General features: G+C 49.0%; 1 protein-coding gene across 2 annotated transcripts in view; it reads right to left on the bottom strand.

Annotated features, from left to right (window-relative positions):
- leprot (leptin receptor overlapping transcript) overlaps nucleotides 1–2,619 on the bottom strand; it is a 37,673-nt gene extending 35,054 nt beyond the window's left edge. The window contains exon 1 of one of the 2 annotated variants that reach the window (XM_085982708.1): nucleotides 2,513–2,619. In XM_085982708.1, coding sequence (XP_085838834.1) covers nucleotides 2,513–2,528 — 16 coding nt within the window. In that variant the 5' untranslated portion in view covers nucleotides 2,529–2,619. Of the gene's footprint in view, nucleotides 1–2,440 lie in introns of both variants that reach the window. The other variant, XM_085982707.1, reaches the window with a different exon arrangement.
- Between the last annotated feature and the right edge of the window lie 10,551 nt (nucleotides 2,620–13,170).

Here is a 13,170-nt window from a genome sequence, read left to right as displayed (position 1 = left end):
AGTTTGTTTTGTCCTTGGTGATGGTTTCCAATAACTTCCCCACCACTGACGTTAGGCTGACTGGCCTGTAGTTTCATGGTTTATCCTTCTCCCTTTCTTGAATAGTGGCATAACATTAGCAACCCTCTAGTCATCTGGCATTACTCCTGTATCCAATGAGGATTGAAAGATTGTGATTAATGCCTCTGCTATTTCTACCTTTGTTTCTTTCAGTAACCTAGGATGCATTCCCTCTGCACCAGGTGTCTTACCAATCTTTTTAGTGCATGTTTTCTATCGATTATTATTCTGTCCATAACTTCACTCTCCTCTTCTAGTGTAACCTTCACATCATTCGCTACCTTTATGAAGACAGATGCAAGGTACTCATTTAATACATTAGCCATGTCCTCTGCCTCTACATGAAAATTTTCCTTTGGGTCCTTAATAGGCCCAACTTTTTCCCTAGCAAACCGCTTACACTTTATAGATTTACAAAATGTTTTAGGGTTCAATTTAACATTGCCTGCTAATCTTCTCGGAACCTCTCTTTGCCTCCAGTATTCATTTTTTCAATTTCCTCCTATACTTTCCATAACCTTCCTAGTTTCTGAAGATGAAAAGAATTAAAAAAAAAAAAATATTGACAGTAAGTTATGATGATCTGGAATGCACTACCTGAAAAGGGCAGTGCAAGAAGATTCAAGTTATTTTCAAAAGGGAATTAGATATATACTTGAAAAGGAAACATTTGTAGGGCTATGGGGAAAGAGCAAGGGAGTGGGACTAATTGGATAGCTCATTTAAGGAGCTGGCACAGGCATGATGGGCTGAATGGCCTCCTTCAGTGCTGTAAGATTCTATGGTCTGTTGTCGAGCTGGGTAGAACTGCCCTCACCTGGATCCATTCCTATCTATCCAGTCATACCCAGAGAATCATCTGCAATGGCTTCTCTTCCTGCTCCATTACCTCTGGAGTCCACCAAGGATCTATCTATCCTTGGCCAACTCCCATTTCTCATCTACATGCTGCCCCCTCTGCAACATCATCTAAAAACATAACTTGAGGTTCTACATGTACGCTGACAACGCCCAGCTCTGCCTCATCACCACCTCTCTCAACCCCTCCACGGTCTTTGATTTGTCACGGGCTTGTCCGACATCAAATACTGGATGAGCAACAATTTCCTCCAACTAAATATTGGGAAGACCGAAGCCATTGTCATCGTTCCCCACTACAAACTCCGTTCCCTAGCCACCCACTCCATCCCTCTCCCTGGCAAATGTCCGCGGCTGAACCAGACAGTTCGCAACTTTGCCGTCCTATTTGACCTTTAGATGAACTGCCAGCCCCATATCCACTCCATCACCAAGACTGCCTACTTCCACCTCCATAACATCACATCTCCGCCCCTGCCTCAGCTTATCCGCTGCCGAAACTCTCATCCGTGCCAGTTACCTCCAGGCTTGACTATTCCAATGTTCTCCTGGCTGGTCTCCAATCTTCCACCCTCCATAAATCTGCTGCCAATGTCCTAACTCACACCAAGTCCCATTCACCATCACCCCTGTATCTGCTGACCTGCATTGGCGCCCAGTCCTGCAATGACTCAATATTAAAATTCTCATCCTTGTTTTCAAATCCCTCCATTGCCGTGCACCTCCCTATCTATCTCTGTAATCTCCTCCAACCCCACAACCACCACTCCTCCCAACCCCCTCTTGCGAGCTCTGCGCTCCTCCAATTCTGGCCTCTTGTACATCCCCGATTTGAATCGTTCACCACTGGCGGCTATGCAAATTATTCTTGATAACATCTGAAAAGCTCCGAGGAAAGAACCTCACCTAAAACGTAACCTGTCTTTTCTCAGATGCTGAAAGACTTTTATTTCAAACCTTTTCTGCTTCTATTTCCTCAACAGTAGTGAGCAGCACACGTTTAACAGCTTTATTGGGAACAAAATGTAAAGCGAGTTAGCGTCTCCAATACCCGGGCAATATCCTTACATTAAATAGGCAGCAAGAAGACCACAAAACAGGTAGTTATTGACATCCGCCTTAAAGATGCTACCCAACCGGTGCGATACTGAGCCATACACACCAGGAGGGTCCCATATCCAATCCCAAGCCTGCACTGATAACTGGAACAACAGCAAGGACAGAAACAACTGGCATCAATGCCCCTGGACCAGAGAAGGGGGAAATCCGCCCGAGCTGGACCGGCTGCATAAATACCAGGGAAGGGCAGGATCCATATCTCGGTGTTGCCCCTCAGGCTCGACGCTCATTGTGAAAGCTCACGGGTGGAGAGTGGCCAGTCGGGAGGGGCTGCAGCCCAACAGGACCCGCTGTCTGAGGAGAGGCGGCGAGGAAACGGGCGGAGTTTTATTGTGAATCTGATATTTGAGGCGATTCCCGGGGGAACCCGCCGAGTCTCATACAGGGGAAGCATCGCCCTCACCACACAATACTTGAGACCGCCGTGAGGCTGTTCCTGGCCTCAGTACCGCAGCACTCCGAAGCCGCGTCCTACCTTTAATACCCGCCATCTTCCTGCTGCTCCGACTCTGCGTTCACCCTTCCGCTGCCCACCGAGACCCAATCAGCAGCTCCGCCACAGGCAGCCAACCAGCGCACAGCTCCCTTATAACCAATCAGTGAAGACATACTGCGAGACATCCAACCAATAAGCATAGACATCCTGCTCGTGAACTAGCCAATCAGTACTGCCTTAACAGAGAGCTTACCAATCAGACAATCGTTCCGGCTAGATAGCCAACCATATGCAACATCAGCCTGCCATTCTGACCAATTGGCGAAACTATTGTGACCTGCCGAGGATGGAATTTATCCAAAATGAGATTTCCATCCACTGCCTTTCATTCCCAGAATAAGGGAACTGTGATCCAGGCCAAAGCAAATAATTTGTAAGCACATTTATTATTAAATAAATATTCTAGACTTGGAAAGCGAGCAACCGGGTCCCTCTTTAAACAAAGAAATATTGCATAGTGGAAAGAGTATTAAGACAAAAATAAATTTTGCATTGGAGGGAAATAATGGAAGGGAAAATTAAAGTGGTATGGTAGTGCAGTGGAACTAGAATGTTACGAGAATAGTAATCTAAAGGCCTGGTCTAATAATCCAGGGAATGCTAGTTCAAATTCCACCATGGCAGTTCGAGAATTTTAATTCAGTTTTAAAAATCTGGAAATAAAAAGCTGGTATCAGTAAAAGTGACCATGAAGCTGTCGGGATTGTCGTAAAAACCCAACTGGTTCACTAATGTTCTTACCTGCTCTGGCCTATATATGACTCCAATTCCACACCAATGTGGCTGACTCTTCACTGCCCTTTGTCCAGATGAGATGTGAAACCGAGGCCCGGTCTGCCCCCTCAGGTGAATATAAAAGATCCTATGGCATTATTCGCACAAAAGTAGGGAAGTTTTCAAAGACAGATGCAAAGTACTCATTTAGTACCTCAGTTATGCCCTCTGTGTAAGTTTCACAAAATTCAGGCAGTTCCCCCCTCCCCCGAAGATTATTTAATTAAAAGAGACCCTGGTTGGACTGATTTTAAACATCCAGGAGCACACAAGATGGCTACGGTCAACCTCGTGACCAAAAGCCTGTAAATTCCAATTATGGACTCTGTAACAAGCTAACAGTTTGGGTATTTTCCATGTCTGCGAGATCACAAAACCAGACAGAACTTTTACATTTATGCATTAGGAGCAAACTCAGTTGCATTCAGGCCCCCGTTTACAGGCCATCAAGTTTGTTTACTCAAACAATCAGTGGAGCCATCCAGGTCAGGCTGGCCCCATCAAGGAATCTGTTGAACAAAGAAGAGCAGTTATGGGGCCGTCAGAGACTATTACCAGCCATCTAAGTCGATGGGCCAAGATCGACACCTTTTGTTCGATTCTAACTCGCTTAAATCAAAGGATGAGCTGATTTAGTGCATGAGATAAGGACTACCAAGAGGAGTATAAATATAGCCCCGCAGGAAGCTATGCTCTCTCTCTCTCTCCTCGCCTCCCGCGCCCTGCCTGCCACCAACCCAGGAAGAGGACCTACGAAGAAGAGCCCATCCAGAGAGGTGAAATACCCTGCCAGAGACTATTTTATTACTGGGGTATTTTCACCTGGACGGTACCCTGTGCAGCATTGAAACCACGTGGCATCGAAAGGCAGCAGGGCAAAGAAGCAAGATTCTCGTCTGTTTAAACGACTCGGACTGGTGAGCATGGAATTCTGACCCCTCAGAAAATAGCCTAGCGAGGTTTAGAGGGTGGGAGTTAAGGGGATTGCTAAAATTGTCATTTTAGTCATTTTCCCTCGATGTGCCGTTTATTTCCCATCTCTGTTAAGTGTAAGTGTACTGCATCCATATTATCCTTTGTATAGAATCGTGCTCTGGTAATAAAATCTTGGTTATTCTTTGCACCAAACCACTGGTCTGCTCGTTTTCTATATCGCTACCTGCAAATAAGTCCGGTGGTCAGAACTCAAAAAGGGGCGAGCGATTCGAGCCGCTCAAAGGGGGTAGTCAGAGGCATAACTGATGAACCCAAGACACCCACACAGTAAAACCCCTTACATCTGCTTCCACAAGATCATCTCCTTTTTGGTCCTTAATCGGCCCCACCCTTCCATTGACTACCCTTTTACTGTTTGTGTTTATGAAAGACTTCTGGGTTCCCTTTTATGTTAGCCACTAATCAATTCTCATACTCTCTCTTGCTCCTTAGTCCCTTTTTTAGATCTCTTTACTTTCTATATTCAGCTTGGTTCTCTACTGTATTATGAACCTTACAATTATCAGAAGCCTCCTTTTTCTGTCTCATTTTAAGCTTTATATCATTGGTCATCCAGGGAGTTCTAGCTTTGGATGACCTTCCTTTCCCCCTTATGGGAATGTTTCTACTCTGTACCCGAACCATCTCTTTGAAAGCCTCCCATTGCTTATTTGCTGTTTTACCTGCCAATCTTTGTTTCCAATCCACCTGGGCCAGAAGTCCCTATTATACATAACTTATTGGGGGCTTCTGAACATGTCCCTTTGGGAAAGATAGAAGCTAAAGAAGGGCAACAAGAGGTTTGGAGAATGGACATGTGGATGGAAACCAACAAGGAAGGGAAGGGAAGCTGAAGATACAGGGATTGAGCGCATTTCAATGGGGATGGGGAAGCAATGGCAGGAAAGAGAGGATATCCTGGGAAGTTAATGGAGTGCAATAGGAGCAAGGAAGAGTGGGGATCGAGGAGCAAAGAGGGCGTAGGAATGATGCATCAAAAGCAGCAGGCTGCACTTTCCGTACAGCTGTGGCTCAGTTGGTAGCACACTCGCCTCTGAGTCAGAAGGTTGTGGGTTCAAGTCCTACTCCAGGGACTTGAGCACATAAAGCTAGGCTGACACTCTAGTGCAGTGCTGAGGGAGCGCTGCACTGTCGGAGGTGCCGTCTTTTGAATGAGACGTTAAACCGAGGCCCTGTCTGCTCTCTCAAGTGGACGTAAAAGATCCAATGGCACTATTTCGATGAAGAGCAGGGGAGTTATCCCCGGTATCCTGGCCAATATTTATCCCTCAACCAACATAACAAAAACAGATCATCTGGTCATTAGCACATTGCTGTTTGTGGGACCTTGCTGTGCGTAAATTGGCTGCTGCATTTCCCACATTACAACAGTACTTCATTGGCTGTAAAGCGCCGAGATGTCCAGTGATCGTGAAAGGCGCTATATATAAATGCAAGTCTTTCTTTCTTTCACTCATTACTGGAAAATGCAGCTTGCAGTCTTGGCAGCTTCCTTCCACACCATAGGTGGTAAGGAGCTGAGGCAGAAGATGATCAAGGCTGCTGGTGGTGGGCTTCACAAAAGAGTTAGATTTAGTGATGGGAAGGCAGGGGATGGTTGGGGGGGCGGGGGAAGAGAACGTGAAAGATAAACTGTGGAGTAAGGAAGTTGGGTGTCTGAGAGGGCAGTAAGGAGCGAGGAGGGCTGGGAGAGGGAGGAGTTCAGGGGGAAGCAGAGGCAGTCATGAGATGTCCTCAATTTTGGTCATGAAAATGTCCTCAAGTTTCTTATGTTTGGTGCCAGAAGTGAAGATGGAAAGTGAAAGTAGAGTGCGGTTGGAGATGATGATTTGTAATGGAGAAGAGGAATTTGGCATTGTTTCTTCTGTCCAGGATTATCTTAGAATTTTTTTTAAATTCGTTCATGGGATGTGGGCATCACTAGCAAGGCTAGCATTTATTGCCCATCCCTAGTTGCCCTCGAGAAGGTGGTGGTGAGTCGCCTTCTTGAACTGCTGCAGTAAGCAAGGAAAAGGAACAACCACAGACCCTGAAGTGATGGAGGCAATGTTGGATGGATAACCAGGCTGGTTGCTCCAGCTGACGGCCAGCAGATATTGGGCCATGGAGGTGGCGGCTGTACCAGTGGGAGGAGATGGGATGGGAAACTGTGTAGGAGCTGGTGGAAAGGCGGCTACGTGGAACAAGAAGCAACAAAGTTGTTGAGAACACAGACATCTATGTTATCTGAAGTTGAGCGCCAGAGTTGGAAGATTTGGGAGCATGGAAAGGCTTGAGTGAGAGTTGATGGTAGCTTTTTACAGGAATGAAATATGATGGTGGATGGGTCTCAAACAAGCAGGCATATACAGGAAACACTCTTTACCGGCACCTAAATAACCGGAAATCTCTCAACCAGCAAAATTCAGGTTCCTGGATCTGTGGCCGTGTAACCGGGGTTCCTGCACCTGTTGCCATGCAACAAGGACTCGGTGGCTGTGTAACCGGGACTCCTGCACCTGTTGCTATGCAACAGGGACTCCTGGATCTGTGGGCATGTACGGGGCTCTCGTACCTTAGTAAGCATACCTCTCTGTAATCCGGACTTTTTGATTAAGCGGCACCACGCTAGTCCCGACGGTGCCGGATGAAAGAGAGTTTCCTGTATACAGGAGAGAGATGAGATGAGGAGTGATCAGAGAGCCCCATTGGTAATAAAGACATCAGCGGTGTCGAGGCAACATTTGATAAGGTCAAGGCGTGGCCACATGTGGGTGGAATAATCATTTTGGAAGGAGTGAGTTTAAGGAAAGTGAGGAGAGCAGCTGTGGTTGGCTTGGATGAGTTAAGATGGAGATTGAAATTACTGAGGATGAAGATTTTCTTTCACAGACATTGAGTCGACATGAGGAAGTATTTAGGGAGAAATCAATCTGGGGTTCGGGTTGTGGGGGCAGGGGTGGTAGATGAGGAGAATCCTTGGGGGGGGGGGGGGGGAAAGTGTTCAAAAGTGGAAAAGGAGCAGGAAGAATAGGTGGAGAAACTGAGGTGGGATTTTGAGTCAAGTGATAATACTATCACCATGATAAGGCATGGTAGAACAAGAAACCAGCCAGTGACCAAAATTATGCTGGTAAAAGATTTTTTTGTTGCATTTTTTCCTCCTCTCCTGAAGCTGCGGATTCATGCCACAGTATGGTTGCACAGGTGCTGGCACCTCCCCCATGTTGCCTTCATGTGGGAGTTTAGACAGCAAGTTTCAGTTGGCTGAATGTGGAGACATCACAGTGAACCCCAATCCTTTCTTCAGGTAATACATCTCACATACGTACTTTCCAGAAGGGGTTACTGAACAATCAGAATTGGGAATCTTTGCTGTTTTGTTTTGTCTCATTAGTTCAGGGTCCTAAGGCCAATTACACAGTCCCTATAATCACCCCAGCTGATTCAGCACAGACTGGAGGAATCTTTCAATCTGCATACCTCAGTATCACTCTAGAAAGAGGAGTTCTCTGTATTAATTAATATGCTGAATAAGAAGGAAAGGGTTAATAACTCCTTTTAAACATGGAGAGTTTAAACTGCAAAGATATGCAGAAATCGCTGAAGAAGCTTCGAGAGGTTTTTAGCAGGCCTCCGGTTTGCAAAAACAATTGATAAGAAAGGAGCCAAATTCCACGGGTCTGAAACTATACAAAGTGGTCAAAGACTGCGGAGGCAGTTAGAATCATTAAAAGACAGGACACAGCAGAGACACACAAGGCCTTGAGAGGGTCTGCACACAGATAAAGAAGGCCTACACATTCCAATTGTCTAGAAAAAATGGCACCTGGTTTATCATCTGGGGAAGCTGAACAACACAACAAACAGAACCATCCATCATTGGTGCTTAGCAATAGTGGGCGAGTGGCCAAAATGGGACTTCCATTAACTTTCACTCACGCCCCAACAAGCAAGACCATATAAAAATGGGACATTGTGGTAGGTCCGGCACTGCAGTCGACAGGAGCCTAATGACCCACCACCTAGCGGACATCCCACCAGAAGAGGAATCAAGTGCCATGCTAGAACTGATCACGCTGCGGCTTCAACAGATTCTTTGGTTTAAAGGTCGTATGTCTGATGCGCTATCAATTACTCATAAAAGACGGAGAGTTAGGAGAGTAACTAAAAGGCTTTTATTAACAAAGAACAAAGAACAGAGCATGCCTCTCGTGGTTGACTGGTTTCCAAGAAGGCAGGGGGCTGCAGAGCAGTCACCTTTATACCTGCGCCTGTGGGAGGAGTCGGGGCGGAGCCAGCAGAGGCATGCCTAGATACAACAGTGTGCAACAACAACGGTGAACAACAATAACAGTGGTTTACCACATTCACCCCTTGTTTAAAATTGAGTGCGGCGGGCTGAAGTGTACTAAAGGTTCGTGTAAGTAAGTCTATCAGGTGGCCTTGTATGCCATCCTGATCGTCGTGGTGGCGGCGGTGATGGTGCAGCATCCAACGTTGAATCTGGAGTCTCATTGCGTGGTTGGGTGGTCAATGACGGGTCCTGGGGCTGCGGCATGCCATCTACCGGGGTTGGGTTGTGGGTAGTGGTGGATGGCAATGGTAGTGTTTCAGGGGCACCCGAAGGTGCGAGGTCTTGTATGGAGACTGTGTCCTCCCGCAATGGTAGTGTTTCAGGGGCACCCGAAGGTGCGAGGTCTCGTATGGAGACAGTGTCCTCCCGCCCGGCCGGGTACGCCACGTAAGCATACTGGGGGTTGGCGTGGAGGAGGCTCACCCTCTCGACCAGGGGGTCCGTTTTATGGGACCTCACGTGCTTCCGCAGTAGGACGGGTCCTGGAGACGTCAGCCATGTCGGTAGCGAGGTCCCCGATGTGGACTTCCTGGGCAAAGTGAACATTTTTTCATGGGGGGTGGCCGTACAAAGCAGTGACCGAATGGAGTGGAGCGCCGCAGGGAGGACCTCCTGCCAGCGAGAGGTCGGAAGGCCCTTAGATTTTAAGTTTAAGAGGACGGCCTTCCAAACCGTCGCGTTCTCTCTTTCCACCTGGCCGTTCCCCCGGGGGTTGTAGCTGGTGGTTCTGCTTGTAGCAATACCTCTCTTGAGCAGGTACTGACGGAGTTCGTCGCTCATAAAGGATGGGCCCCGGTCGCTATGGATATAGCTAGGGAAGCCGAACAAGGCGAAAAGATCATTCAGACATTTAATGACCGTGGTACTGGTCATGTCTGGGCACGGGATGGCAAACGGGAAATGGGAGTACTCATCAATTATGTTGAGGAAGTACACGTTGCGGTCAGAGGAGGGGAGGGGTCCTTTAAAATCGACGCTCAGGCGCTCGAAGGGGCGAGTGGCCTTGATCAGGCTTGCTCTGTCTGGCCTATAAAAATGCGGTTTGCACTCGGCACAGATTTGGCAGTTCCTGGTCATGGTCCTGACCTCCTCAATGGAGTAGGGCAGGTTACGGGATTTGATGAAATGGAAGAACCTGGTGACCCCCGGGTGGCAGAGGTCATTGTGGAGGGTCTGCAGTCTATCAACCTGCGCGTTGGCGCATGTACCACGTGATAGGGCATCTGGGGGCTCATTGAGTTTCCCGGGCTGGTACAAGATATCGTAATTGTAGGTGGAGAGTTCAATTCTCCACCTCAAGATCTTGTCGTTCTTGATTTTGCCCCTCTGATTATTAATTAAACATAAAAGCTACTGAACGCTGGTCAGTGAGCAGGGTAAATCGTTTTCCGGCCAGGTAATGCCTCCAATGTTGCACCGCTTCCACAATGGCCTGGGCCTCCTTTGACAGAGGAGTGTCGAATCTCGGGGCCCTGGAGGGTCCTTGAGAAAAAGGCCACGGGTCTCCCCGCCTGGTTATGGGTGGCAGCTAGGGCGAAGTCGGATGCGTCGCTCTCCACTTGGAAAGGGATGGACTCGTCCACTGCGTGCATTGTGGCCTTCGCAATATCTTTTTTTAATGAGAGTGAAGGCTGCATATGCCTCTGCAGTCAGGGGGAAGGAGGTGGACTTGATGAGGGGTCTGGCTTTGTCCGCATAGTTGGGCACCCACTGAGCATAGTAAGAGAAAAACCCTAGGCATCTCTTCAGTGCTTTTTGGCAGTGGGGGAGAGGGGAGCTCCATAAGGGGGCGCATTCTGTCGGGGTCGGGGCCGATGACTCAGTTCTCCACTACGCAGCCAAGAATGGCGAGGCGCGTGGTGCGAAACATACATTTGTCCTTGTTGTGTTAGATTCAGCCGCTGGGCCGTACGGAGGAATTTCTCTAGGTTAACGTCATGGTCCTGCCCGCAGATGGTGACGTTGTCTAGATAGGGGAAGGTGGCCTGCAGCGCGTTCTGGTCAACCATTCGGTCCATCTCCCTTTGGAAGACCGAAACCCCGTTGGTGACGCCGAAGGGGACTCGGAGGAAGTGGTAGAGACGACCGTCCGCTTCAAAAGCTGTGTACTGGCGGTCCTCAGCCCTGATGGGGAGCTGGTGGTATGCAGACTTCAGATCAATCGTCGAGAACACCTGGTATTGTGCTATCTGATTGACCATGTCAGATATGCGGGGGAGTGGGTATGCATCTAACTGGGTGTAGCGATTGATCGTCTGGCTGTAGTCAATAACTAGGCGCTGTTTTTCGCCAGTCTTCACTACCACCACTTGTGCTCGCCATGGGCTAGTGCTACCCTCAATAATCCCTTCCTTCAGGAGTCTTGCTACTTCGGATTTAATGAAGCTCCTATCCCCGGCACTGTACCGCCTGCTTTTGGTAGCGATGGGCTTACAGTCGCGGGTGAGGTTAGCGAACAGGGGGGGGGGGGGGGGGGGGGGAGAGAAAGAGACTTTAAGCGTGGAGAGGCTGCAAATGGTGCGTGGCGGGCGATTTAAAAGCTGCTGGCTGCAGACTGTGAGTGGGGGGAGGGGTCCGCCGTACGCTAATGTGACACTTTTAAGGTGGCACCGAAAATCCAACCCCAGTAGAACGGCAGCGCAGAGATGGGGCAGGACAAGAAGTTTAAAATTTTTGTATTCTGTGCCCCTTACTGAAAGGGTCACTACACAGTAGCCACCGACGTCTGCTGAATGGGATTTGGAAGCCACAGAGATCCGATGGCGCGTTGGCAGGACCGGGAGAGAGTAACCGCGCACCGTGTCAGGGTGGATAAAGCTCTCCGTGCTCCCGCTGTCGAAAAGGCAGGTAGTGGCGCGGCCGTTTACCGTAATGTCCATCATGGACCTGGACAGTTGGTGAGGGAGAGATTGGTCCAGCGTCGCGGAGGCCAGCGTATGGTCGAGCGAGTCGCTGTGGTCGTCAGACGAGGCGGTGGTTGAGTCCGGGTCACCCGCGATTGGAGTTGGAGGCGTCCAAGATGGCGGACAAAATGGCTGCGCCCATGATCCCGATCCCCACGCGGCTGTAGGTGTCCAAGATGGCGGACAAGATGGCTGCCCCCACGGTTCACATGCGGCGCTGCTGGCGTTAGCGGTTTTACCTTTGCAGGCGCTGACGTAGTGTCCTTTCTTCCCGCAGCTAGAGCAGGTAGCATTTTTCGCCGGGCAGCGTGCTCTGGGGTGTTTTGCCTGGCCACAAAAGTAACATTTCGGGCCCTTGGACATCGCTGCAGCAGTTGGTGCTGGGGGTCCCATGACCCAAGGTTGCAGCGTCCACGGTGCGGAGCGGTTAGGGGAGAATGCGTCCATATTCCGGTGGGCCGCGTCTAGCGAGAGCGCGAGGGACGCTGCCTTCTTCAGGTCGATTTCGCCCTTCTCCAGCAGTCTCTGCTGGGAGTAGTCGGATTTGAGGCCCGCAACGAAAGCATCTCGGATAAGTCCCTCCGCGTGTGTCGCGGCCGATACCTCTTTACAATCGCAGGCTCGGCCGAGTATCTGTAGTGCCCGTAGGAATGCCTCCAACGATTCCCCGGACTGCTGTTTGCGGGATCTCAGGAGGTGTCTGGCATAAACCGTATTTACCGGGCGTGTGTATTGTCCTTTTAGCAGATCGATAGCCGCCGTGTAGGTAGCTGCGTCCTGGATGAGCGTGTAGACTTGGTGGCCCACCTTGGAGGCCAGGATTTTTAGTTTGTTTCCATCTAGTGTCACGGCTGAGGCTTCCAGGTAAGCTTCGAAGCAACGCAGCCATTGTGCGAACTTGGTAGACGAACCCGCCTCTTGAGGGTCTAGGTCCAGGCATGTTGGTCTGAGGGCATGCAGCAGCGCCTGCTGCTCAACGTTTGGTGCCGTCGTTTGCTGCAGCGCCTGCTGCTCGGCGTTTGGTGCCGTCGTTTCCTGCTGCTCAGCGTTTGGTGCCGACATTTTGTTTTTGTTAATAAAATTGATGCGCTATCAATTACTCATAAAAGACGGAGAGTAACTAAAAGGCTTTTATTAACAAAGAACAGAGCATGCCTCTTGTGGTTGACTGGTTTCCAAGAAGGCAGGGGGCTGCAGAGCAGTCACCTTTATACCTGGGCCTGTGGGTGGAGCCAGGGGCGGAGCCAGCAGAGGCATGCTGAGGCATGCCTAGATACAACAGTGTGCAACAACAAGTGAACAACAATAACAGTGGTTTACCACAGTGTCTTACTTGATGATGTCTTTAAGCTTGTGTAAATGGTTTTAATGCTGTGTGCAGTGTTAAATCAGAAAAGGTAACTTTGATTAATTAACAGAGAGCTGACTTTCTTAGGCTGGCTACTGTCCAGGTCCACGAATCACTGGAATGTCTGTATCCCTACAACCATCATCCTTTGTGTAAATTAAAAGATTTTGTTCAAAAAGTGTTCTTTTGCAAACAGACATTTCCTCAATAGTCATGGTTTGAGGAAAAAGCAGAAATCAATTCCGTTTGATCTGCACTACAAATACAAAAAAAGTCAACA

The sequence above is a fragment of the Somniosus microcephalus genome, chromosome 3 (genome assembly GCF_052327205.1).
Source record: "Somniosus microcephalus isolate GS21.2 chromosome 3, FLI_Smic_1.0, whole genome shotgun sequence".
Lineage (NCBI taxonomy): Eukaryota > Metazoa > Chordata > Chondrichthyes > Squaliformes > Somniosidae > Somniosus > Somniosus microcephalus.
The sequence above is the reverse complement of the archived record's forward strand: the minus strand, read 5'-3'. Positions and strand labels throughout refer to the sequence as shown.